The 27,475-nt window shown below is 33.7% G+C and overlaps 2 protein-coding genes and 2 long non-coding RNA genes across 4 annotated transcripts; 1 reads left to right on the forward strand and 3 right to left on the reverse strand.

The window, feature by feature from the left end:
* Positions 1–4,741: 4,741 nt before the first annotated feature.
* On the reverse strand, positions 4,742–15,346 carry LOC108458357 (uncharacterized). Its single transcript, XM_017757718.2, has 25 exons — positions 15,209–15,346; positions 13,364–14,409; positions 13,044–13,174; positions 12,448–12,532; positions 12,193–12,246; positions 11,892–11,983; positions 11,675–11,778; positions 11,284–11,356; positions 10,453–10,912; positions 9,440–9,775; positions 9,106–9,315; positions 8,914–9,024; positions 8,749–8,821; positions 8,233–8,360; positions 7,831–8,125; positions 7,534–7,742; positions 7,338–7,459; positions 7,066–7,183; positions 6,420–6,475; positions 6,023–6,095; positions 5,755–5,944; positions 5,609–5,677; positions 5,427–5,530; positions 5,286–5,348; positions 4,742–5,167 (listed from the first exon to the last, which is right to left on the reverse strand). Exons 2-25 carry the CDS (start codon positions 13,418–13,420, stop codon positions 5,060–5,062), a joined length of 3,321 nt encoding a protein of 1,106 aa, XP_017613207.1. The 5' UTR covers positions 13,421–14,409; positions 15,209–15,346; the 3' UTR covers positions 4,742–5,059.
* On the reverse strand, positions 14,199–16,456 carry LOC108459512 (uncharacterized). Its single transcript, XM_053026743.1, has 7 exons — positions 16,328–16,456; positions 16,181–16,239; positions 15,995–16,099; positions 15,662–15,748; positions 15,194–15,356; positions 14,902–14,912; positions 14,199–14,409 (listed from the first exon to the last, which is right to left on the reverse strand). Exons 2-7 carry the CDS (start codon positions 16,210–16,212, stop codon positions 14,199–14,201), a joined length of 609 nt encoding a protein of 202 aa, XP_052882703.1. The 5' UTR covers positions 16,213–16,239; positions 16,328–16,456.
* A 103-nt stretch (positions 16,457–16,559) lies between these two features.
* LOC128291793 (uncharacterized) lies at positions 16,560–17,484 on the reverse strand. Its single transcript, XR_008281684.1, has 2 exons — positions 17,032–17,484; positions 16,560–16,951 (listed from the first exon to the last, which is right to left on the reverse strand). It is a non-coding gene; the product is annotated as an uncharacterized LOC128291793 (long non-coding RNA).
* LOC128291792 (uncharacterized) lies at positions 16,943–18,891 on the forward strand. Its single transcript, XR_008281683.1, has 2 exons — positions 16,943–17,157; positions 18,573–18,891. It is a non-coding gene; the product is annotated as an uncharacterized LOC128291792 (long non-coding RNA).
* The last annotated feature ends 8,584 nt before the right edge of the window (positions 18,892–27,475 follow it).

Below are 27,475 nucleotides of genomic sequence, written 5' to 3' on the forward strand. Positions count from 1 at the left end.
CGGTAACAATATGTTTTGGTTGAATACATGTAATTTATGTACCAACTAAGCTAAGTAGCCAAAAACAGGGGCCACGTCATAACTTCGGACTTTTGGCGTCGCAACTTTGTCATCTCAAAGAGTGACATCAGTCTAGGAATTTTAAAACTTTACAATTTAGTCCTAGTTCGAGTGCGAACTAGTATAAGAGTATTTATAAGCCTGTGTAAGTCCCGAAATTGATAGTATATCATATCATATGCATGTCTTTCTTATATTTAAAAAACGACATGAATTGGATATTTATTTGATCATTGTTACTTTGGTAACTAGTGTAGCATTTGTAACTCAGAGCCGATAATCGGGTCAGGCAAGGAGTGTTACAATGCATTTCGGATCTGGTGATCGAGTTAGTATGGGATGTTATAGGCAACTTATCTATCAAATTCACAATCCAATCCAAAGTCCACGATACCAGGGTATGCCTTGGAAACTTTGAATCAATCCAAGACCAATATAATATTCCCTAAGTAATATGATCTTCCATAATAGGCTAGATACAAACCATACAATCAACATAACATAATTAAATAATTCAATAAATTGCCAACACCTTAAATGTGGAAATTTTCTCCAACAATTTCGTTGGCAGGGGAGTTAGCACTCTCTAACATCATATTGTTAGTTTCATATTTTTCAACAATATTGAAGACCAAAATAGCACCTCAGGCTATGTATTTATATTTGGTTTAGCAGTTGTTTTGTGGTCGTCAAAGAAATAACTCATATTCACTCTTTCAACAACAGAAGCCAAATTCGTGGTTGCCATATCATGTGATTTGGTTGAGGAAGATCCTTGAACAACTTCAATTCAAATAACAGGGAGAAACAATAATTTTTTGTGGCAACAATTTAACCAATAAATTTTCAAAGAATCCAACTTTACATGGAAGAAGCAATCATATGAAAGGGAAGTATCATTTTTTAGGGATCTTACAATATATGGTGTAATCTTGTTTTCTCTAGAGTGAATATCAAGTTATTGATTTATTCACAAAGTCCCTCTGTAACACCCCTAACCCATATCCTTCGCTAGAACAGTGTTACGGAATGTTACCAGAGTTTCCAGAACATCTACCGATAATTCATGTCAAATTTTATTCAATTACCGACTTTACTCATAACGTCCCTTAAAATGGACCCTTCAGGCCCAAAACGAGTATTAGAATCAAATCGGGACTAAATCGGGAACTCAGGGAATTTTTCGCGATATTTCAAAAATTTTCCTAGATACAGGGCTCACACACCCGTATGGTCCAAGGGACACGCTTGTGTGACCTTAGGACACGCCCGTGCTGTAGGCCGTGCCCGACCCTGTATAACTCTCTGACTTGTGCACACGGCCAGCCACACGCCTGTATGCTAGGCCGTGTGGTTAATTAATTTTCTTCAAAATTAGGTGTAGGTTTCACACGGCCAAGACATACATCCGTGTTCTAGGCCAAGTAGCACACACGGCTGAGACGCACACCTGTGTCGCTGCCTGTGTGCTCAATTCTGAGCATTCTATTTCTCAAATTTAAGGTGCATGGGACACATGGCCTATTCACACGCCTATGTACCAGGACGTGTGTCACACACGATCAAGACACACGCCTATGTGTCTACCTGTGTGGACAAAATAAAGCCATTTCCAACTTCATTTCTCACCCAAAATCATACCAATGACCTGCACTAAAACTTACATCCAAATACCAACCAATTCAAGCATTGGACTCAAGCAAATTTTAACATCTAAATATGATATAACAGTGCATACACATATGTTTATAATCTTACATTGGTTTAATCTAGACATTAACATCATTTGACCACATATTCTTAACATAACACATGTGTGTTTATCATAATAACCTACTTTATAATACTAAAATAAACCATTTCTAACCATTCCAATGGCTAGGTTACAAACATCATTTTCAAGCCAACAATGGCCAAGTTAACCTATACATGCCATTATATCAAAATGATTTTTACTATTTATACCAAAATAAGTTTGTGGATAGTGTGATGATGCTCCAACTGGTCTCCAACTTTCGCGAGCTTCCGAGCACTATAAACAGGAAAAATAAAACCTAGTAAGCATTACTTGCTTAGTAAGTTCGCATAAAAGGAATTAAAACTTACTACTTTACATTTATTAACATTAAGCATTCAAAAACATGCTTTTTCATCAATTTGGAAAATTTACCTATACACATACACTCAATCAAACAAGTTAGTTACATAAATGTTCACATATGCATCAAGTAAGCATAGATGAGCCCATCATACTATATTCTTTCAAGACATCATTCATTTCGGGTCATAATTCTCATATCATGTCAAGTATTTTATTCGTTGAATCATTGAAATTTCGGTGGATATTCAAACAGTACACTCAAGGTGTACAATTTAATAACCTGCCAATTCATATTCAGGAGTACCCATTAGGGCACTTAATCAAAAAGCACACTCTCGAGCCTCATAACATATAACAAGATTACCAGTTCAGGCTAAATCTTTTTTGTAATATATGTTCAGAAGATCTAAATTAGGATTACCAGTCCAGGTTAAATTCTAATTGTAACATATTAAATTCTAATTGTAACATATGCTCGAGAGGGATTATATCAAGATTACCAATCTAGGCTAAATCCCGTCAGCAACAATGTAGGACCTCATTCAATAAGGAAATTTCGTTTATCCATCAAAATCTAATATTCAAACGAAATTTAACCATTTTCAAACAATCTCAAGCATGTAAACATTTCTTATGTTATAACATTCAAATTAACTCACATAAATACAAAACACATTCCATACAACACAACATTCAATTTATCATATTTACAAGCTTAATCAAGTTACACGAACTTACCTCGACACTTGTTCGCGTATATAAATCTACTAATCTGAAACTTTCTCTTTTCCTCGATCTAGCTTCGAATTTGTGTTATTCGGATCTATATAAATAAATTTATTCATCAATTTATCACATTTCACATTCAAGTGGACTCAATTTACATCCTAGGTAAAATTACCATTTTGCCCCTAACCTTTCCATAAATTCCAATTTCGTCCCTAGGTTCGGAAATGAAATTTATACATTTTACTCCCCATTCCAAGCCTAACCAAAATTTCACTATAAAATTTACAACACATTCTATAAAATTTAGAATTTTTCTTCAATTTTCACAACATTAAATTTTAGTCCCTAAATCATGTTTTCATCAAAAATCACTTTGTAAAAGTTGTTTATCTATCAAAAACCTTTCATTTTCTACCATAAATTTCAAATTTTCAACATATTCATCCATGAAATAATTTTCCTATTTTGATAACTTTTCAAATTGATCCCTCAAATAGATAGATTAAGCTATCCCGGTTTCAAAAATATCAAAATTACTAAAAATGAGACAATAAAACTTACCCAATTAAGCCAATAAAGTTTCTTCTCTCTCTCCTAGGGTTTCCATGTATTTGGGGGATGAAGATGACATGAAATAAGATGATATTTCTTTTATCATCTTTTAATTAATTAAATTAATTCAAATTTTAATTTAGTCCTTACTCTTTTTCTAAATTTCCATGGATGAGTCACCAAAAAATATCTACATACTTTTCTTTAATGGTCTAATTCCATAAAAGGACCTCAAGTTTTGAATTCCATAGCTATTTAATCCTTCTAGCTACTAGAATTTAACTTTTGCATTTTATGTGATTTGGTCCTTCCCTTAATTAAACACATAATCGGTAAAATTTTCTTAACAGAATTTTCACATGACATTTCTAACATAATACGGACCATGACCATGTAATAAAATTAAAATAAATTTTATTTTTGGCTCGAATTTGTGGTCTTGAAGCTACTGTTCCGATTTTATTGAAATTGAGCTGTTAGACCTTCAAAATTACTATATTTCAGAAGCTAAAGAAAGTTGGTGGAGTTTTTTTCGATGGATGCCACAAATTGAAGAAAAACTTGTTCCTAAGCCTTTAAATTGCCCACTTGCAATATTAGTTTACAGAAAGGCAACGTTAGAAAAAGTTAAAATATTTATTCCACGTTTTCAATAAATTTGCCACTCATGTGTATAGACCTATTCTATAGGCTTTTCTGTTACTCAGTGAATTCTATTTTTAAGAGTTGTTGGCATTGTTATTTTACAACTACTTTTAGCTTCTTTTTTCTGTTGTAGAAAAATTTATATAAAAAGCTTGTTACTTGTTGATTAAAGTGTGCAACTTCATTTTTCATATTGGTGTTTTCTTTTTTTTTAACTATATATATATATATATATATATGCATTTTAATTATGTATAAAATGTTATCAAAATTATATCATTAATTGTTTAAGCTCGCAAATTTAATTTGCTAAATTCTATAATTATAAAAAGAATATATTGAAATTATATCCATACCCAACTTATGAATAGATATATATTAAACAATAATCTCAAGTTTGTTTTAGTTTATTCATATAATTTAAAATTTTGAAGTTCGTTAATTTTTCACATTTGTGCTTTCGCTTTTTAACTATATATATATATATATATATATATATATATATACATTTTAATCATATATATAAAATGTTATCAAATTTATATAAGAATTGTTCAAGTTCAAACTTTTATTTACTAAATTCTATAATTATAAAAATATATATTGGAATTATACTAGTACCCAATCTATGAATATGTCCAAAACCAAAATATATTATTTATCAAAATAGTCGGATGCATATTAAACAATAATCTCAAGTTTGTTTTATTTTGTTCATACAATTTAGAGGTTTGAAGTTCGGATTTTAGCATTTATAACCCTTGCCCATCTCCTGGTAAGGGTCTATATAAGAAAATACGATTAATTGTTTACATAGTTCCTATTTATGTACTAGTTAGCTATCTGTACCAAAAAAAAAAAAAAAAAACTTGTATAGAAAATAAAATTACTTCAATTTCACACCAAAGAATATTTATTATGAGAATCAAAGCCACCTTAGTAGAATGCAGAATGTAGAATAGCCATTCAAGGTCATATGTTCCACCATTTTTTCTTTTCCATTTTCCTGGCAAGTTGATGTGCAATGGATGCAAAGTTCTCTGCCTCGTTTTGTAGCTCTTGTGACCGGTCATTGATCCTCTGGTATCAATGACCAATTATAGGAAGCATTGATGAGTTCTTATTCGTGAGAAAATTCATAAGAAGAGAAAATAAAAACATGATTGTGTAGAATTATTTAATATGAAGTAGTGCCAACCTTGAGCTTTTCCTGCCGCTCTATAAGCCGGTCCCTTGCCCGTGCAGCCGCAGCTGCAGCATCCTGGTTAACCAGTTTTTTTTCTTTTTGTGTTAGAAATACAATTGATTGATGCTACAAATTTTATGAAATCAAATTTACCTCCGGTCCTCGATACTTGGCCCTGATCTCGTAAACTGATCTAACTGTTGGTTTTGCATCAGTACTTGAACCCTCAAATAGTCTTTCTCGCTCTGGTTTTTTATCTGCAATATGACAATAAGAATGTTTAGAAGTCAGAGATGAGAACAAATGCAGGAAGTGTTAAGAAACTACTGGCATACTTTTCTCATCATTATTAATTGTCTCAGATTTAGGGAAGACAGTGATTTTCTCATCAATTAGGATGTCATCTGCATGAGAAAAAGGGGTCAAGTGAGGAAAAAGAACGTAGAAAGGAAATTAGATGACAGAACAAAGATAGAAGAACCTATGTTAAGATTGATGACTTCTTTGTCATCCGTGCTGGCCGTGGAAGGCTTTAAGAATGGGGGACTAGAAAATATGCTCTCCAAATGTGGGAAATCCTTCCTGCAAGCTTCTTTAATTTGCATTTTTCTATCCTGCTTCCCACCTATTAAGCCCTTAAAAATACCACCTAAAATCCCAGGGGAGGTATCCTGTGGCCACAGTATTTAAGTCGGCATGTAGGGAAAAACAACTAATTATAAAGAAAGCACAGAATAATGCCGACCAACCTCACTTTTCACAGTTGCATCGAAGGCAGCTGCTAGGACTGTATCATGAAAACAAGGCAAAGAGTCCGGAATCCTACAACATAAAGACATTTTGGAAAGTAATAAGTGCTCAACTTTCGAGTTATAGACTACAAGTGGAATGCATATATGTTGCTCCAATTCTTCATTTTTCTTTAAGCACTTATGTCTAACATTCATGTCCGACACAAATTCGGATATGGGTACGAGTATATAACCCTGAAAGGATCCTCAAATACAAGGAAATAATTTGAAAAAAAAAAATTGGGATAGCTGTATTGGACACATACTCGTATTGACACTCACCCGAATTCAATTAACATAAAAATACATAAAACACACTGAGAAAGAGGAGAGAGGGAGAGAGAGAAAGAGAAACCTGAAGTCGTTCTCAAGGGCCAGAATAGATACAGCAGCAAATTCACACCCATTTATCTATAAATTCAAAATATACTAAACTTGCATCAGATACAGTACTATATAACTGTGTCAATAAGATTTCAGCTGAAGCATTTGGTATTACTGAGATTCCGAAGTCAAATGCAAGTATAGTAATAGAAAAAATCATACAAGGTCAAAGAAGAGAGGAAATCTAAGTCATAAACATTATACAGTGAAATTCCCCAGAATTATCGGTACTTGTCTGAAAATAAAACAGCATCTGGAATTTCTTAAACGTAATTGCTCATAAACATTAAAATATATCTGTAGTCTCAGTATGAACCAAATGAAAAAGAACTCCCTACTAAATGGAAATCTCTAAGCTAGGTTTGAAGGGACATTTTTCATTGCATAAAACAATGATGAGTGTATTAAAAGATCATGGACCATTCAATGCGATTAGCACTACAAAGGGAGCCCAAATTTGATGATTATGAGAATCTTTTACTAGTACTTGCAGAATCAGACAAGCCAAAAATCTACAATTAGTATAAGAATATTAGAGGTTGTAGACGTGTTAGTTGGGTGAGATATCAAATCCCAAAACTCAGCTAAAGGCTGAAAAAATGGGGGAAAACACGAACCAGTACAATTTGCCCTCTGTTTGAAGAACATGCCATCTTTTCCATGTTTGCTGTGAAGTTCCATCTAAGAATAGTCATCAAAGAACATTGTCCCATCACTTCAAGCTTTGTCAAAGACCTGCCCATAGAAACCAAATTCCACAGTTCCACTCAACAAATATTATACTTACGATAGACTACTTCAGATACATATACCATTCTAAGAGATTAACACAAAAACTTTACATGATTGGATAATACAATAAGAGAACAGCAGCATCAAAGTAAGTGACCTTATTTCAATGATTCCAGTCCTGCAAAGCAGAACCAATCCACACTCTTTGTCATCTATCTTGATGGCTGAAGTCCAACAACATTGTTTAAGATTCACTTCCCGGATGGAGTCACAGGTCCCCTATCAACACTAATAGGTAAAATAATATGCGACATACCAAACTTTATTTGAAGGAAAAAGATAAGGTAAGGCACCTTAATAACTGACTTCAAAGAATGTAAATACAGTGCATCCTCAAAACAAAGTAAGATGAGTAAACGTTTTGATCTCTGCCCAAGATATGCCACTTGAGCAGCAGTCTCAGATTTAGGTTCCACTGGAGCAATTTCAGGGTCAGTACTAGAATGTGCAGGTTCATTTTTAGATTCACTGATCACTGTTGACGAAACTATGTTGCCACCCTCTGCATATATGTATAATTTTCAGTAAAAAGAAAAATAATGAAAAGCCAGAACGGAAACCTTTTCTTATCCACAACAGAAAAGACTTGCCTAAAATGTACATGGAGATGGCACTCGACTTCTTTTTCTGAGGTATTGACTGACAGCTAACCATATGGCCAGTTCTGCCATCTAAAACAGCTAGGTAAGCGTCCCTGGTCATTATGAACGCCAACCCCTTTTCGCCATCATTCAGACTCGTGGATGTAGAATCCTTTGAGTTGTTTATTAAGGTATTGGTATCTGTAAAGAATATCATAGCCAAAGAACTGACAGAGCAGTTTGAGAGTGACAAACTATCTGTAATGAACAACACTGAAGATGTACCAGCATCAAGCATTGCGACCTGAAAAAGGACATTGAAAATATGAGCTTGAAATTCATTTAGTTGGCATTGCCAATCAGCTATTAAAACATGGTTTTGGTTATCAGGATAGCAGAGATGATTCTCACCCGGCCACACTTAAATCCTACTGCAAGTCTATTACCAAATTCTGTAGATTGAAGGAAACATACAGGAGAACTGAAGAGCGAGAACAAGGCCATGCATTGAGGACCATCTGCTTGATGCAAGGTATGGACTGCAAGCAACTTAAGAACTAATTAAAACCCAAATGGAGAAAATTTTAAACTATAGCATAAGGTCAAAGCACCAAAAATAGATCAAATCAGAAAATGACCAGCTTTTCACTAGCACATCATTGTTACTAAAGCTCTAGATTAGTTTCTAAAAGTCAAGAAGAGAACCAAATCAATCGAAATCAATCCAGACCTTAAAATTTTGAATTCAGTTATCTGATTACTATTAAATTCTCAACCCTATTACAAGCATACTGCTCATTTACTAATTACTTTTATTAAATGCAATCAATTATCAAGAAATCTCTACAGAAAAAACTTGTCTGATGATAGTCAACAGAGATACATGAGGACGTCTACATGAGGTAACATGTATCTACAAGCAGGCACCTTTTTTCTCTGTGTCTGTCACAATGTTCAAACTCATTTCATTGGAAGTTCCAGTTAGCTTGAATAGACAAACCTGCATTTCCCCCAAAAGCAAGTAATCAACATAACGTTAAATCTTTATAGCCTTTGAGGAAAAAGACATCCATAGAAACAATCAACTCTTACCATACCACATTCATTGCCAATGGCTACACTTTGAGTGAAGGAGCAAATTTCCAATGCTGAAACTGGTGCACTTGCAACAGCAATGTCAATGCCTGGAACCTTTCCATATATCTGTATGAGGATGACCTTGTCAATTAAACTAAACTGTGGCTAATGAGTCAGAAGTGCTCTAAAACATTTAAAGATACTGACCTCTGCTCCTAAAATAAAGATAAGTGAAAGAGCAGGGTAGGTAGCATCCCACATTCGAACAGATCCATCCTGGTAACCTGCCATATATACTCTTTCAACTTCATAATCTGCAGCTTCAGGAAGACGGCTAGGAATACCACCAGTCAAAGGCCACTTTTTACTCGATCTAATTGGAGTATGTGGTGCTTTAAGCTTTGCAGTTGATACTATCTAATGAAACAAAGATAATAGGAATTAGTAATTGGACGTGTGTGCAACAAATGTAAAACAAGATGTCGCACAAAGTCAAAAGCAATAACATTCTTCACACATGTTCATAACTCGCAAACAATACCTTGGAAAGAGCCTTCGAAAATTCCCCATCTCTGTCAACTAAACTAAGCTTACTCACAGTCATGCATGGAGCAACAATGGGTATTGGCATAACATACTGTCCTGAAGAAACACAAGGCTTTTTCTCATCCTGGGACTTGAAGGCAGCCAAGCATGCATCATCATAAACATGCAATTGCCCTGGATTTGTCAACACGGATAACAAACTGCCACCATTCTCCATCTCTCCAACAGTTGGAAATAAAACCATATCCGCAAAAGAGCCATTAGGTGTAATGTCCACACGGCTGACACATTTTAGACTTTCTATTCCAGAAGGCCGTTCAAGGTCCAAGATCTGTCAAAGACAAAGAAATTAGTCAAAGAAAATCTTTTTTGGGATCAAAGCTATAATACTTGTATTAAAACAGAATGATGGTTCTGGATTTGGTTTGCAGGACTCCTGATGCATCTCCTCTTCTGAAAAAAGAATATCACTAGAGCCTTTGTAAAAGTTAGAGGAGTGCAATGCAGTACAAACAAGAACTATACAATGCTAAAGTTGAAACTCTGCCACTGAGACAAAGAATCAAGTTCTATGGGAGAACAAAAATCTGTGTTACAGTTCAGTTATAACTTATAATAACTAGGATAATATTATCCGAAAAAGAATTAAGATAGCTGGCTAACTAATGTTTTTCATTATGGAGTTCTAATTTAAGTCAAGATCATATTGATGGAAATATCAGTATGATAGCACAACCCGAAATTGGAATTTTTAATATCAACATGGAAGATTTCTGCTTGCCAACCACATCTCATATCATCATATTTACAACTTGAGATATTATGGTTGGCGAATGCACCTCCCTAAGGCCTTTTAGTCTGATTTATTAAGGATTTGTATGTATGACTGTGTAGCTAAGCCAAATAGAAAAAAAGGTGAAACAAGGCACCTTTTGTCATTATAACAAGCAAGAACAAACAAGTAAAATGAATATCTAGAAAAAAGAAAAACTAAAGTTAGAAGCACACCGTCAGAGTTTCTTTAGATCCAATTTGATCACCTCCATAAAAAAAAATCTTGCAACCACGAGCACTATGGGATTGGTTTTCAGACCAATGTAAAACAATGACTGAAAGTCGTTTCTCTCCGGATGATAATTGTAGTTTAACAACATTTTTGTGAGATTTTGAAGCTTGCTGATTATTTTTAGAGGTAGCAGTTGGTAGGGCCCAAAACATGATATCCCCATCTACATAACCAACCGCAAGAATTGACCCGTCATTAGATGCCCAACAAAGAGAGCTTATCTCTTTCTCCACTTTATCACTTTCTGATACACAATCAGAAACCTCAAGGTTTTTATTTTCTGGGGAACCAGATGCTGTTTCACCTTGCAGTTGAAGATCCTTATTGCCTCTAACTAGAACAACTTTATCATCAGAAACATCCCAGATGACAATCAACCCATTCACGTAAGCAATCAGTACTCTACAAAAGAACGCAAACAGACAACAGAAAATGAACCAAAAAGCATATTATGCACATTAACCACCAACTTTTATCCTGTTCTTATTCAAGACTACAACCCTAGACTTTTAAGAGGTTAGGCACCTATGTAGGCCACAACCCTAGTTCTCTCTACACCCCATACGCATGCACAGAGATTAGCATACAAGTTGGATAATATAACAGATTTATATGAGACATAAAATGCTACTATTTCTTGTTTGATGAAAGGATGTTTGGCCTCACAATAACCCTCAAATTGGCTTCTAATAAAATGTCATTCTATATCTAACTTAACAGTCTGTATTGCAAAACCAAAATAAACAAGAGAAAGTTCCAGCAGGTATTCTTACCTATTTCCCTGAGAACAAGGTTGGGGGAGAACTCCAACAACAGAAGGATGAGGTGATGAAATTCCAGCCTCTTCTGCATCGTTGAGGAAATGTAATATATTAAGCAGACAATCCACATTATAGAGCTAAATAAATACTCAGACAGTGCAATCAAGGTAGATGGCTACATCCAAAGGTCAATCTGTATTCTACATTCTTAATTTCAAGAGTACCAGACCAGAAAAGTTTAGGAGCACAATCATATACCAATTACAAAATTCTAAAGTTTCAACTTGGATTAACAGGGTTCATGTACAAAACAAGGGAGCTAGGCGAGGGCCAATATGAGAAAATTGCAGCCTGAAACTTTCACTCCAAAAGACTAATTACGGTAAAATAATGAATGCAGTACCAGCTATAACATTTGTGGGAACATAATAGGGCAGGTTGGTAAGCTTGCGTTGGTCAGCATCATACTTTAAAACATACACCATTCCGTGCTCATCTCCAAGATACCTAAAGATAATGACAGGGTAATGATGTCGTACCCAACTACATCACTAACATCTGCAGGAAAGAAATGCTAAATAATGGCGTTAGTGTAAACAGGGATACAAAGTGCTTTATACATGTAGCTGGTGCCATGAATGGCTTTGAAAGCAGTTATATTCGACTCCCACTTTATGCTCGAAGCTATCTGCCATTGTCCCAAATCCCAGACCTGTGGGCATCAATAACCTATTATTAAGGCAATCATATAAGCCAGAATACAAGTAAAGCAGAGAAACAGTGAGACAGAAGACAAAAAAGAATATATATATATATATATATACTCGTTCTGAACAGCAAAGTCATGCAGCTAGAAATGGTGCTTCCAATTCAAGCACCTTTTCAATAAACACATAATAAGGTGAATGAACAATCAAATACCTGAATCTCATTTTCGTTTGACACGCTAACAAGAAAACCTTGATTTTGTAGAAACTGTCAAGGAAAAAGAAATGTATCACAGAAAGGAAAGACAACAAAAAGAAATGGATGAACGAACACCTTCTTGAAGCTAGAATGTCTATGCATTCGAAATAAAAGCCAAATTCACTATGATTGTCAAAATACACAATCAAATATAGCGAACATGGACACCTGCAAACTGACAGAACAGACTTAATGATCTAACTTACAAACCTCCAAATTTTTGAAAGGTATGTGCTTAGGCGACACTAGAAGCGCTTCTACATATTCGCCACCGATCACTTTAATCCTCCCATCCCTAAACCAAGAATAAAATAATTCAATTCATTAAGATTTTTTTTTTTTACCAAAACAGAATCAAACAGAAATCATACTTTCACAAAAGTATTTCATCTTTCAGCTAAGCAAACATCTCTGATTCAGAAACGGAAACAACTAACTTTAAAATCAATTTTGATGTCGGTGATTGCTTAACTTTTGGATAATTAAACTAAACAAAATCAATACTTTTGCAAAATTATTAAACTTTCGTTTAACCAAAACATCTCTAAACTATATTAGAAACAGAAATAAAATAATATACCCCAAAATGAATTAAATAATGATTTCAATGAATGTTTTTAATTTAAATCAAACACAATTAATAATTCCGCAAAACTAGTGCACTTTTTGACTAGCAAAGCATCTCTAAACTAAACTAGAAACAAATTTAACTACCTTCAAAACGAAATAAACAATGTTTGATTTCAATGAATGCTTAAAATTCGAGATATACTTAAACCAAAACAAAATACTAAGTAATTACTAACAATGTTCCAACTGCTACGAGTCGTTGGATGAGATCACACGCCAGAATTGAGGCCGTCGCCGGTATTCCATAGTGTACGGTCATACGGGGATTCAAATTTGCTGACATCAAGCTTCCTCCTGAATCATTCTTCTGCCACGATAATTTTAAAAAAAAAATAGAGTTTCATTAAAAAAATTTCAGAATAAAAACTGAACATTTCAGCATATCATCGAAGTTCTAGCTGAATTGTACTTCATTTAATATTTTAAATTTAGGTATGCAATTAAAATTTGATATTTAAGAACAACCACAAAATGAAAGAAATATTCTAAATTACACCTTAGGTTTTTTAGAATGTGATGAGATGCCACGTTTATGGAAGATTTTGGCGAACATTAGCGAGTATGCGTCTTTTTCTTTCTTTCTTTTTTTTTTTTTTGTGTGTGTGTGTGTTCTGAGGGATAATTATTTGTTTTTGTTGAGTGAATTTTATTTTTTTGATTTGTAAATATGAGAGGAAATGGCAAGGAAGATGAGAAGAGGAGGGGGGAGTTGTTGGGAAATATGGATTCAAAACGGGAAGGAACCGTCGGATTCTCCGGCTAGTTTTGAGAAGAAAGTAAGGACCCACTAAGAAAATGGCCCGCCATCCCTTTTTTTTAATTTATTTATTATCATTTCATGCCATTCTTATTGGATTTGTTATAGCTAACATCCCTTTTCACCTTTTAAAGAAAATTAAATCTTTATTTATTTGTCAGTAAAATATTTTTTGTAAAATAATTTTTAAAAATAGCTTATTTTTTAAAAGTAATTTATTTTTATGATGTTTGGATAAATTTGTATAAAATATTATATAATAAGACTATTTTGTTTATTTCACTTGAAGAGAGAAATACGATATAACACACTCATTTGATATGAATATGTTTGGATCATACAGAAATTTGTATAAACTATTAATCAATTAATTACAACTTGTTTAACATCCATCCATAAAATGTTTGGAAATTTCTTTTCTTGACTACATATAATAAGCTTAAACTTCTTTAAAATGAATTTGAACTCAAAAGGTCAAAATTAAAGATTATTGGGGATGCAAAGCACACTGACTACAAAAACCAACCAAATAGCTTTAACCATTGATTTTCTATCACACCTGGATAAGGTTTTGTTACCCAGGGTCGTAAGGTTCAAAGAGTGTTATCCAAGGATTTGGATCATACTGCATTACATCAACCGCTCGTTCAAACTCTTCTTTTAGAACTTTAATGCTGAACTTCTCCACCACTCGACCAAGGTCATGAGATACCACAAACGGATCCTCTATACAGACTAAATGACGATCATTGCCAATTCTTCTTGTCCAATCTTTTTCTCCCTTACTGCACAAATAGAGTCATCAAATTAAAAACATTTTTGTTTTGTAGAATTCATTTATTTTATTCCCACCTACAACTATTTAGTCCTCGGTTTATGCCAAAACCAAATATAGCATCTCTTGATCACTTGCAAATTGCAAGCCATTTTAAAAGAGTGCACTCATATTTCTCCATGCTCAGAACTTACTATAGTAAATGGGATCTATTAATAAAATAATTCATTCACCATAAGATGCAACTAATACCCAAAGATGGTATTTAAAACAAAACCAGATACATGCATCTTAACTTGTACTTATAAGTTCAAAAACCATGAAAACATCAGAATAATACATGCAGAGAAGGTTTGTCAACAGGAAGGAAGGTACTACAGAGGTGACTACTTCTCATAGCAATAATGGTTGGGCTGGTTGGGACGAAGCCAAGGATGATGGATATGATAATTTCAATAATGGCGCATCTAATAAAAGAAGTTGACCAAGTATCTCTCCATGCCTTTGTTCAGCCTGACAAATTGTAACCAGAAATTTAAACCAGGTCAGTATTCCATCTAGGGAAACTGCTTCAAGAAAAACCGAAGCAAGGTTTATGGATCAGGGATGCAGATAGTTCTTCTCTAAGTTCATCCAAATCATTTACACGTGGTTAAAATGCAGAAAAGCAGAAAAAGGTGAACTTTTTTTTGTATATATGATTGCGAAGGTGAACTTAATCAATTAAAACAGAAAAATTCACATTCAGTCCAGCCAAGTTATACAACAGAAATAAAACAAATTAGATAGATAACAGGCCTAGAACACACCTTCCCAAGTTGTGTCAACCTATCCCTAAACTTTGGAATCACCAAAACATGAACAGGAGCCTGCGGACTGATGTCTTTGAATGCTAAGACTTTATCATCTTCATACACGATGGTTGAAGGAATTTCCTTAGCTATGATCTTGTCAAATCTGAATAGGAAGGGAAAAAAGAATCAACAACCAGTACAATGATAAATAGCAAAATCAATGTGACCCCGTTCTTCAATATCTCATAAAGAAGTTATCAGCAGAACCAATTCTGTCTAAATTTTAGCAATACAAAATTACAAATAGCTTGCTTAAATCTCAAGTTATTCCCAAAGTTATGAGTTTTTTCCCTGAAACTCTTATTAAGAGGGAGATGAAATCCCAAACGGCAACAACATAATACATAACAAATTCCAGGCTAGAACTGGAATGTGAATTCAAAGCAGGGTGTTAAGGATGATACATACATGGTTGGAGCTCCACTATCAGCATTGATTGCAGCTGCCTTTGCCTCAGCCTCTTCATCATGTGTAGGACTAACACGACATAGATATCTACAAAGAGTGATTCGAAGGTATCAAGAAAGGCCAATAAAAATTCAACATATAATCTGTACAGCTCTTCTTCACTTCTCTGGCTGGCTAGACTACCAAAAAAACTACAATTAGAACCCAATTAAACCTTCTCCCTACCCCCATTTCATTGATCAGCCAATTGACAACGAAAAGAATAATAGTAATCATCAATTGAATGTCGAAATAAGAGAACTTTCCAACCAAATAAAAAGAAAAGAAAAATACCTGCGTGAGTGATTTGGTGTTAGAAAATCGATAGAGGTGGGAAAAGAAGAGAGTCGTGGTGAGGCTCTCACAATTGCAACAATCCTTCCAGTCATTGCATAATTACTGTCCAAATCAAATATCCAGAATCAATACTTTATCATTATGTCCTTAACATTAACAAAATATAAACAGATAAAAGAGTACCGAAGAAGAGAGAAAGAGGTGAAAGCAGCCATAGACTTGAGCGAAATGAAACAGCAGCCCTGAGAAGAGAAGATATGCGACGTACACAGCTAAGACAAATCGAAAATAAAAGATTAAGAACGGAAGAAGTAGAAGGAGGAAATTTACCTGGATGAAGAAGGAGAAGAAGATGAAGAACGGAAGAAGAAGGAGAAGGATTTGAAAGAATTTGGTAAGAGTTGGAAATGTCTTACAGAAATTGATCTCACGAGACCTACGCCAATTTGGTTAAAAAATATTTCTATTTAAAATAAATTATATTATTTAAGAGTATTTTTATTTTTTATTTTAAAATAAAATAAAAAATTATATATATGAATGGATTTTTTAGTAGAATAGCTTAATTTTGTTATTAAATAAGAGAACAAATTTTCAAACAATAAGACAAATATAGAAAAGTACACAAAAAATGAAATATTCCCCAATCCTAATTAAAAGAAACCCAACCAAAATAAATGAGTTCTAAAGTTCCTTTCGAAGCATAGAAAGCAATGAAAATAGCAGTTTGTCTGAATCATCATCGTCCCTTAAGATTAAGCAGATTTTAGGGACTATCTTCAAGCAACCAACGAAATCACAGTATAATCTAGCACGTCTGTCAACCATCGGTCTCTCTGCACTGCATCAGTAACAAACAGAGGCATTTCTTCTAACTAATAAGTTGTTTCTCCTCTCCTTATTCCTTCTGTAGCTAAGAGATGTGCTACTCCGTTCCCCTGTCTCGGTGCATGTCTGAAAATACATCTTCGATAATTCTCAGTAAGTGATCTCAAATCCATAGTATATATGCACTAAATTCATATCTCTCTTACCTATTTGCATGAAGCTTTTTCACCACTTTGAGTGCATCTCCTTCAATCTCCACCTTCGGGAAACCCAAATCAAGACCCATTTGAACTGCTTGGAAGCATGCAAAAGCCTCACAGCAAAAGTCGCAGGTATGTGATTATTTAGTATCATTCTGGATCCTAACACCAAACCATTCAAGTTTTTAACCACAATATCCGTACATGACCTATTTGTATGGTTTTAAAAAGTAACATCATAATTAATCTTTGCAAAAAGAATCTCTGACGGCCTCTATTGTTCAGTCTCCACCCTCCTAGCAAGCAATTTTTGGTTGATTGCATCTAATTCTCGAATATATGAAATGATCAAATGGGTTGTGTCTTGAATTGTTCGTCTGTTCCATTCATGAATTGGTTTATTTCTTGTTGTCCATATTGCCCAAATTGCACAAGCCATAATCTTGCAATGGTAATTTAAATGATTCAAAAAAATATATGCCAATACTCTTTATATTCTAAGTTTGAGACTTCATAGGGCCATTCAATATTTAACTCATTGTCATAACCTAAAGTAGGGCTTAAAAATTTTAAGAGTATTTTAGGAATTTGAGCCTATATGAGTTCGAAATTTCATAAGGTTGGTACTCGATAATTTTTTTGACAATAGTTTTCATAAAGTTAAGTCAATTTTTGGAAATGAGTTTTAAATATCTTTAATTTTAGAAAAGGGACTGATTTGTAAAAGGGTTAAAGTTGTGAGTCTTTATGAAGAATTAAACCAATTTTTCAAAATCAACCTAAATAAACCCCCATTCCCAGTCAATTTCACGAATGCTTCTTCCTATCTCTTTAGTGTTGTCGTCCTTTGCTATTCCTCACTCTCTCAATTTAACTATTAAACTATAATACTTTGAATTCCTATTATTTCCAAGTATTAAACCTTTACAAATCTTCAAGAAATTACCCGAAAATCTCACTAATTTCATCATTTTCCTCAAGTGTGAATTTTCTTGAATTCACATCAAATCTCCATTTTTCTTCTCTCGAAGGTAACCAATCATCTACCCATTAGTTTTAAATGTTATTTAGTTCTTTAAACTTAATTTTTAGTCGTTAAATCACATGTTTTGATTAAAAGCCGAAAATCAAGTCTTTAATGGTGAATTTCAAGTTTGTGGATAAAAAATTGGTTTTAAAGTGTTTTTGAATTAGTTTTAATATGATTAGAAGCTTTCTAAAGTCATTTGAAGTTTCGTCAAGGATTTCTCAGATTTTAATGAATTTTCATTGTAATGGCCAAAACTTGTCGAAAAATTTAAATACCTTAAAACTCATAGTTTTGTATAGTTTAAAGGTTGGGAATTGGTCGTAGATGAATATGTAGATGAATAGAATTCATTTTTTGCGAAAAGATTAAGCGTAGACTGAGTTATTCGAATTTTAGGTTTATCGTGCTAAAGGCTTTGGTTAGAAAAGAATGTAGCTTAGACTTGTGTTTGTGGTTGTTTGAGGTGAGTTATTGACTGATTGTTGACTGAATATATGTGTGGTTTGTCTTGTTGAAGTGTCAGAGTCAATAGGACTTTCAACGAGTAGAGATAAAGGCAAAAGGGAAGCATGTCTAAGCTTTTAGTTTTTCAGCAAAAGCGAATATTTCGGTGAGTGTTTTAGAATCGCTGCTCGTATATGATTCATTGTGTATTCGGGAATTTAGAGGTAGCCTAAACCCCTTCTCTAAGTTCCGAGTGTAAGTGTTCTTTTACCTATGCTAAATATGTGATAAATGTCTACGAACTGTGATAAAAAGAATTATGATGTGATGAAATATGAACATATTGTTATTACTGTTGTGACAGTAAATATAAGGGTATGTCATTTATGTCATGTGATAGTGTGTATAATATGCTATTGATATGATTGTGCGGTGAATATGTGAGGATAATTGGTAAGTAATATTTGATGACAATATGGATATTTTGGCCTTGTGACTTAAAGAGACCATTGGATATAGTTGGCATGTCATAGGATTGTGAGTACTCACGTATATGTGTTGTGATTTATGGGACGCTATGGCCCAGGAACAGTTTTGGAGAGATAAGGGAATGTGAGCCAATCTCCATTCACTAGGATATGTATGCGTGGTTGTTGGAGAGCGTTAGCTATATGCTTCGCTTATGGAATATGTTTGACTCTACGAGTCTATGTGTGGTGTGTTGGAGATCCATGTATCTGATGAGTGGTGATAGAGTCCACTTTAAGTTTCATAAACTCAAGAGCTAAATTGTCATACACTGTGACTAAATGTGTAACACCATTAACTCGTATCCATCACCGGAATAGGGCTATGAGGCATTACCGATCAATACACATCATTCACATACATAAAATATATATTTATACATTCATATATAAAACCAATCCAACAAATTCACATTGTCCCGTTTATGGCTATACGAGACCTTAAAACATGCTTAAAAGAGGTTCGAGACTATAATGATAACATTTGAAAACTTTGGGAAACTTAGAAAATTTTCATGCATACAAGGGTCACATGCCTATGTGAACAGGTCGTGTGCCTCACATGACCACCAAACACTCCCGTGTCATAAGCCGTGTGAAAACAGTGCATACATACTGACTTGCACCATACAGCACGCCCGTGTGCCTTGGCCGTGGAAAATGTAGAGGAGTTACTGACTTGGTTCACATGGCGGACCATACGCCCATGTGCCAGCTCGTGTGTCTCACACGGCCAGTAGACAAGCCCGTGTATCTAGGCCGTGCCAAACCTATAGGGTATACTAACTTAATATCGAAGGGCTACCCCAGGGGACACACGGCCATGTACCAAGGCCATGTGTCACACACGGTCAAGCCACACGCCCGTGTGCTCGGCCGTGTGGAGAGAAAATAGGCTTGGTTAAAGCCACATTTCTCACCCTTCTCAAGCATACCTAAAACACCACATTTCATGCTATTTCAATACATTAATAAGTAGCCAAACCATGCTATTTCATGCACCAAACTTACATTACCAATTCTATCCATTTCATCAACTCAAATCAATACTATTTGTACAATCAAACACAAACCAAACTAGCATGATTCATTCCTCATTACTCACCTATTCAATCATATACCAAAGTACATATCATACTCATCAATACAGCCTATTTCAATATGTATTTTTACTACCATTAATCACACACAAAGCTTGACTCATAAATCATTTATTAGCCATTCACTTATCAAGTCTAAAATCATGCTTTTCTTAAGTAAATACTCATCATATACCAAATGATCAAATGATCAACTTGAACCATCACCAACCATACCAAATTATGCCACTACACAAGGCAAATTACACATCAAACATAAATTATTAATAAGCCATATAAAATGGCCAAATACATCACCAAAACCTTTATCAAAAAGATTCAATCCTATACATGCCATATAACCAAGTCACAAGTGTATAAATACCGAAATAAAAAACCGGATAGTGTGATGCGATCTCCGCCGACTTCCAACCCGAGCGAACGTCTGAATCACTATAAAATATAGAAAAATAACACAAAGTAAGCTATAAAGCTTAGTAAGCTCGTATGGTAATAAACTCATATTATTAAATAACTGTATTTAAAACCATTATTCAAAACATGATATAATTCATATGATTGCACCATTCTATCTCGAATTCATGCATATAGTTAATCAAGATTTTCATGAGTTTATTCATTCAAAACACATATGGTTTGAATACTTCTTATCAATTCATTTACATTTTCATATGCATAAGCAATTATATATCTAAACTTTATTCAATTCAATTACCATCGCCTTTTTTATTTTTAGCCAAGTGAATTATGTGAAATATCATCAAATAACGGTATTTCGCACACTATGTGCCATATGTATATTTAGTTAAAACTACTATAACTCATATCTTACATATCATTCAATTCATACCTCATTATAGCCAAATAAACACATTTTGGCATGGGACATACTTATACATAAATCTTTCTCATTTCATATACACGATAAACTAAAAACTTACGAAATTACCTTCATTTGATTCTCATATAAGTTCTGTACGAACCAGTATCACTTAATTCAATTGTACTTTCCTTCTAGTCTTGAGTATGCCAGTAAAAATATTTGGAATCGTTAAGGATACTTGGAAATCACATAAAGCTCATACAATGCCATATCCCAGATATGGTCTTACATCTTATCATATATTGATGCCACTGTCCTAGACAGGGTCTTACACGAAATCATATAACGATGCCAATATCCCATACATGGTCTTACACGTAATCACAATACAATGCCAATGTCCCAGACATAGTCTTATATGTAATCACATCTCGGTAATCCTAATGTCATGACATTTGTATTCTATATTATTCCTAAGGTTCGTATGAGACTTTCAGATGTCGTAACTTCGTCGATTCTTGCTCGTATTTGCTCGTTCAACTTTCGTAGCAATTCAGTGATAATGAAACATATATAATTCAATTCAATTCAATGGTAAATAAGCATTTATAACACAATTTAAATATGTTTATTAGCATACGAACTTACCTCGTTCACTACAACGACGAATTAGGTCAACTAATCTGATACTTTGTTTTCCCCTATTCTAGATCCAAATCTCATTTTTCTCAATCTATATTATAACAAAATTTACTTATTTAATTATTAATTCATTCAATTTAACACAATTTACATATTTTGGAAAAATTACACTTTTGTCCTTATTATTTCACATTTTTGCAATCTAGTCCTTATCACATAAAATCACAATTTCATGCAATTTCATCCTACCCATGCTTAGCCGAATTCTTCTTATTGCCTTAGCAGCCCATATTTTCCAAATAATTACACTTTCAACCACATAATTTCAATAATTCACAATTTAGTCCAAAATTGACATTTTTACCAAAATTCACTTTACAAAACATGTATATCCAACAACAATAATTTATTTTCCATCGTCAATTATCAAAATACTCATGCATTCAACAATGGCAACATTCAAATACTTTAATAGTTTTGAAATCGGAGGTACGGGCTAGCTAGATTACGAAGCAACGATCTCAAAAACGTAAAAATCATTAAAAACTAAGCAAAAACCACTCACCTAATTAACTTCCAATCTTGGCCGAATACTCAAGCTTTCGTGGTTGTTCAAACTTTTCATTTTCGGTGGAGAATTGAAGGAGAAAGATGATACAAATGTTTGTTTTATTATTAAACTTATTTATTTCTTAAATTACTATATTATCCTTAATTCATAGACATGTTAAACATCCATTTCATGCCCATTAATGTCCACTCAACATGTCAATGGTCTAATATCAACTAAGGACCTTTAATTTAATGTTCTATAGCTATTAGACACATTTAGCTAATAGAACTCAACTTTTGCGCTTTACGCGATTTAGTTCTTTTTACCGAACTAACCACTCAAACGGTAAAATTTTTTCATGAAATTTTCACAAAACCCTAATATCATGTTGTAAATATTAAAATAATGATAAAATAAATTTTTTAACCTTGGATTTGTGGTCCCCGAAGCCATTGTTCTGATTAACCCTAAAAACTAGCTGTTACAACTCTTCCCCTTTAGGGATTTTCGTCCCCGAAAATCTTATCAGAGAATAGATTAGTGATTTGCTTTCACTAGCCTCATCATTTTTCACACAACCTCTGATTTCTCAAATTTTCAATCTCACATGCCAAGATTTTGATTTGTTCTTTGCTATATGTCATAACAAGTTGAGTTTCTACTTCTAAAAGAGATACTATAGATAAAAGATCTAATCTGTATCATCACATCATATATATAAGAAACAAATTATGGATCTTCTCAAGTTCTGATGGTAATTTCATACGGTCTTATTCTCTCAATAATCTCATATAGCCCTATAAATCATGAACTCAACTTCTCTTTATAGCTAAATCGAGAAATACTATTCCCACTATAATACTTTCACAAATACTCAGTTTTCTAATTGAAATTCAATGCTTTTACGTATCAAGCCCGCATATGTTTTCTGTCAATCTGAAACTACTTTTAGACTGTCACGAATCATTTCTCCTCAGTCTTTCTAATCACATCGACTCTGTAATTTTTTTTATCAAAATTTGATTCAATACAACGGAGTTCAATAATTGCAACCATACCATACTCATACAATGCTATCTTAATACTCATTTCATAACTATTATTATACGCAATCTTATCCAATAGTAAATGTCTTTCCCAATTGCTTTCAAATTTTAAAACACAATAACGAAACGTTACCTTGTGAATCTGAATCTCTCCCTCAGATTAGCCATCTATTGAAGAATGTAATGCGATGCTAAATTGAAACCGTTTATCTAAAGCTTACTGTAGTTTTCTACCAAATCACAATATAGAATTCAAGTCTCTACTCGAAATAATGAAGTCTGGCACCTTGTGATCTGAAAATCTTTGATATGTATAACTCAACTAATCTATCAAAAGATAAATTCGTACGTACAAAGATAAAATATGCAGACTTCTTCAAACAGTCATCAATAGTTCAGATAACATCTGTCTTTTACAAAATTTATCGAAATTCTATTTCATTACTACTCAGATAGCAGCACATGCTGTAATAGTTTTGAAAACACTTGATGATTAGCATTAGCTTGTTGATAGATCAGAAATTTGGATACAAAGTCAGAAGTATTTCATTTTATACTCATTTACTAGTACAACTGCCTCAGATTATTGAACATCTTAATACTCCCTGATTGAACAAATAATTACCACTGTGAGCCATTTGTAACAATTGTTACATACTTTCTGGATTTTCTCGGTACACAAACTCTATTTTGAAACATCAAACAATCATCGGTTCCAAACTGAAATTCTAAATCATGAGTCAATTTATGTTGAACCTCTTTTTACTTCGCAATTTCCTGATACATTTCTGAACTCCGCAATTTAGCTGAATGCTTTTAACACAGCTAATATTTTTCTACATCCGATTAGATCAATCGCGTATTCATCACTCGTAAAACACACAAAGGTTTCTTGCTCAAAATATCCGTGATTGTAATCATTCTTTCCTAGATGAAAATCAGTTTCTAACTCAAATCCTTTCGACGGTTCAAGCCACTTTTGTCCCAAATTCAGATCTTTCTATAACATTAAATATTTTAAACACTCTTTCGGTCAACAAATAGGTTACATTACTTACCAAACAATCAATATCACTGACTATTCAACAGGAATACCTTATCAATCATCTCCAATTCATAAATAGTAAAACTCTTTTCATACAGCTTTAACTGTATGTAACCATAAGTTATCACTATATATTCTTGTATTAGAAAACATTTCAAACCATTCAATGATGCATGACTGAAAATCATAAACTCTTTACCTGACTCAGGCTGAACCAGAACTAATGCTTCAGTTAAAAATATCTTCATCTGTTTATAACTTTATTAGCGTATATTTAAACCAAATCAAACTTCACACAAATAAGAACTTCCACAACCAAAACAACTTTAATTTACCATAACATTTATTAAATAGAACCGTTCTGATAGATATAATTCTACATTATGTCTTCTAGAATATGAATTTGTCATTTAAACCATTCATCTATTTACTCTTAGACGTTAAAAAAAATTATTTCCAGCCTTGTGGGTAGATTCAAATACAAATAACTCGATTAATTATTCAAGATCGATCTTAGCTGTCAAATAAAAACTTTTCAAAGAAAACCTTTCTTCTTGTTGTCAAGATAACTCAAACATACAATTATCAAAATTTTCTTCAGAGTACTAATCAAAGATCTTTAAAAACTGCATAATTCAAACGTAATATAACATCCCGCTTTCAACTCATTGACATTTATCAAGATTACCTAGACATGATAACTGATATACAATTTTGAGCTTGATCTTTCATCGTTTACACTTTTGCCGATGTTAATCCTCTTTCAAGAAACTAGAAAGGATTATATAATAAAGCTATCTCATCTATTAATTATCAAAGGGTTGAACTGTACTGAAGCCACTTCCATCATCTAAAAATCATAATGCCATAATAAGACCAACGTCTGAACCGAATAAATAGGTAAAATCCCAGCGGTTAATAATACATTTTGAGCACAAAAGAAAATCAAATATGGTTTCCTCAGAAACCAATATAGAAACACAACCTCTATAATCTGATGACGGTACCACTGTACTCCCGTGATCAAAACAGAAATTATAATCATAATAGATATAGTCATCTCCGTTAGAAGAATATCTCTTGCAATTAATTACATAGAATCATAGTAAAATCGAGGTAGCGAAATCTTAAAATGTTGAGCCATACAAAATTTCTGGAAATTACAACCCATATAGAATGATAAAGATCCCGATGATATCTCAGAAAATTTCAAGAAGGAAAAACATCACTCATAAATACTGAATCAACGATAACAGAAGCAATATAACCTTCATGTATATTTAACAAAGTAATAACCAGTAGAAACAGAATACTAACATCATATGGATTTTACTGTCGACTTTCCTATCAACACAAGAGAATAGAATCCTACAGAAAGATAGAAAAATGCCGATCATAACTCAAATAGACCAACAATGCTTTTGTCTATCAGTATGTTTAACTAGTGTTCTCATACGATAAGAATTTCATCTGAAAATATACAGGTACATATACTTCTGAAAGTAACTGTACACATAGAATGCCCAGAAGAAATCATAGTAACTGCCTGACTATAACCAGTGCACTTAGCTATCATTTCAATTCAAACATTATTCCACTGTCTAATTCTATCATCACTGATTTCACATTATCTCATTAATATCAGAAATCAATTCAAAAGAACTTCCAATTGATACGTTCTTTAGACATAATACCTGAATACTTTCGTCTCATCGAATTCAACTTCTTCTTTAACAGTGACTTTGCATATTTCAAATGGCCTTCAACACGATCCTATATCTTTTCTATTACTGTCTTTACTTGTGGAGTCATTCTCTTATCTGATCACAGTACTATTCCTTCAATCATTAAACTCTGTAATTCCACACTTGTAAGCTTATTTAATCTATAAAATACAAATTTCATTAAAATACTTCACCTATGAGGGGGTGAGGGTTGTAAAGCCTAAAATTTTAACTATCATATAAACATGCAAATCACTCATACTATTATGAGTGACCAGTTTATTACTAATTTCACATTCTCAAAACACCTAACAATCATTTACTTATGATCACTTTTGTACTTAACACATAGCTCATACGCTAAATCAAATCATTAATTCACAATCAAAATATTCACATAACAATCATAGACCAAACATCACAACTCATATACTCATATAATTATAACATTTATCAATAGTAGAATATCATGCACTCTGATTCATACCTTTATGAGTTTCAACTCATCACCAACACATTTTCACTCAAACGTTTGAGTATAACATTCTGTGCTATCGAAATTAGCTCGGTTGGAAAGCATATCTGTCTAATTAAAACAATTCTCGTCAGAATTGGGAGATATCACACTCTCACAGATTAAATATGACATGTATAGCTAGACTCTCACTTGCTAAGTTAGTCATAGAATTGACTAAACCGTAGCTCTGATACCAATAAAATGTAACACCCTAACCTGTATCTGTCATCGAAATAGGGTTACGAGGCATTATCGATCAATACACATCATTCACATACATAACATATACATTTATACGTTCATATATAACATCCATCCAACAAATTCACATTGTCCCTTTTATGGCTGTACGAGGCCTTAAAACATGCTTAAAAGATGTTTGGGACTAAACCGATAACATTTGAAAACTTTAGGAAACTTAGAAAATTTTTATGCATAAAGGGGTCACACATCCGTGTGAACAGGCCGTGTGCCTCACATGGTTACTAGACACGCCTGTGTCATAGGCCGTATGAAAATAGGGCATACATACTGACTTGCACCACCAGGCTAGAGAGACGCTCGTATGCCTTGGTCGTGGGAAATCTGGAGGGGTTACTGACTTGAGTCACATGGCCGGCCACACGCCTGTGTGCCTTGGTTGTGGGAAATCTAGAAGGGTTACTGACTTGGGTCACATGGCCAGCCACATGCCCATGTGCCAACCCGTATGTCTCACACGGCTAGTAGACACGCCCGTGTGTCTAGGTCGTGCCAAACCTATAGGGTATACTGACTTAATATCGTAGGGCTACCCCAAGAGACACACGGCAGTGTACTAAGGTCATGTGTCACACACGGTCAAGCCACACGCTTGTGTACTCGACCGTGTAGAGAGAAAATAGGCTTGGTTGAAGCCACATTTCTCATCCTTTTCAAGCATACCTAAAACACCACATTTCATGCTATTTCAATACATTAATAAATAGCCAAACCATGCTATTTCATGCACCAAACTTA

The sequence above is a fragment of the Gossypium arboreum genome, chromosome 4, assembly GCF_025698485.1.
Source record: "Gossypium arboreum isolate Shixiya-1 chromosome 4, ASM2569848v2, whole genome shotgun sequence".
NCBI lineage: Eukaryota > Viridiplantae > Streptophyta > Magnoliopsida > Malvales > Malvaceae > Gossypium > Gossypium arboreum.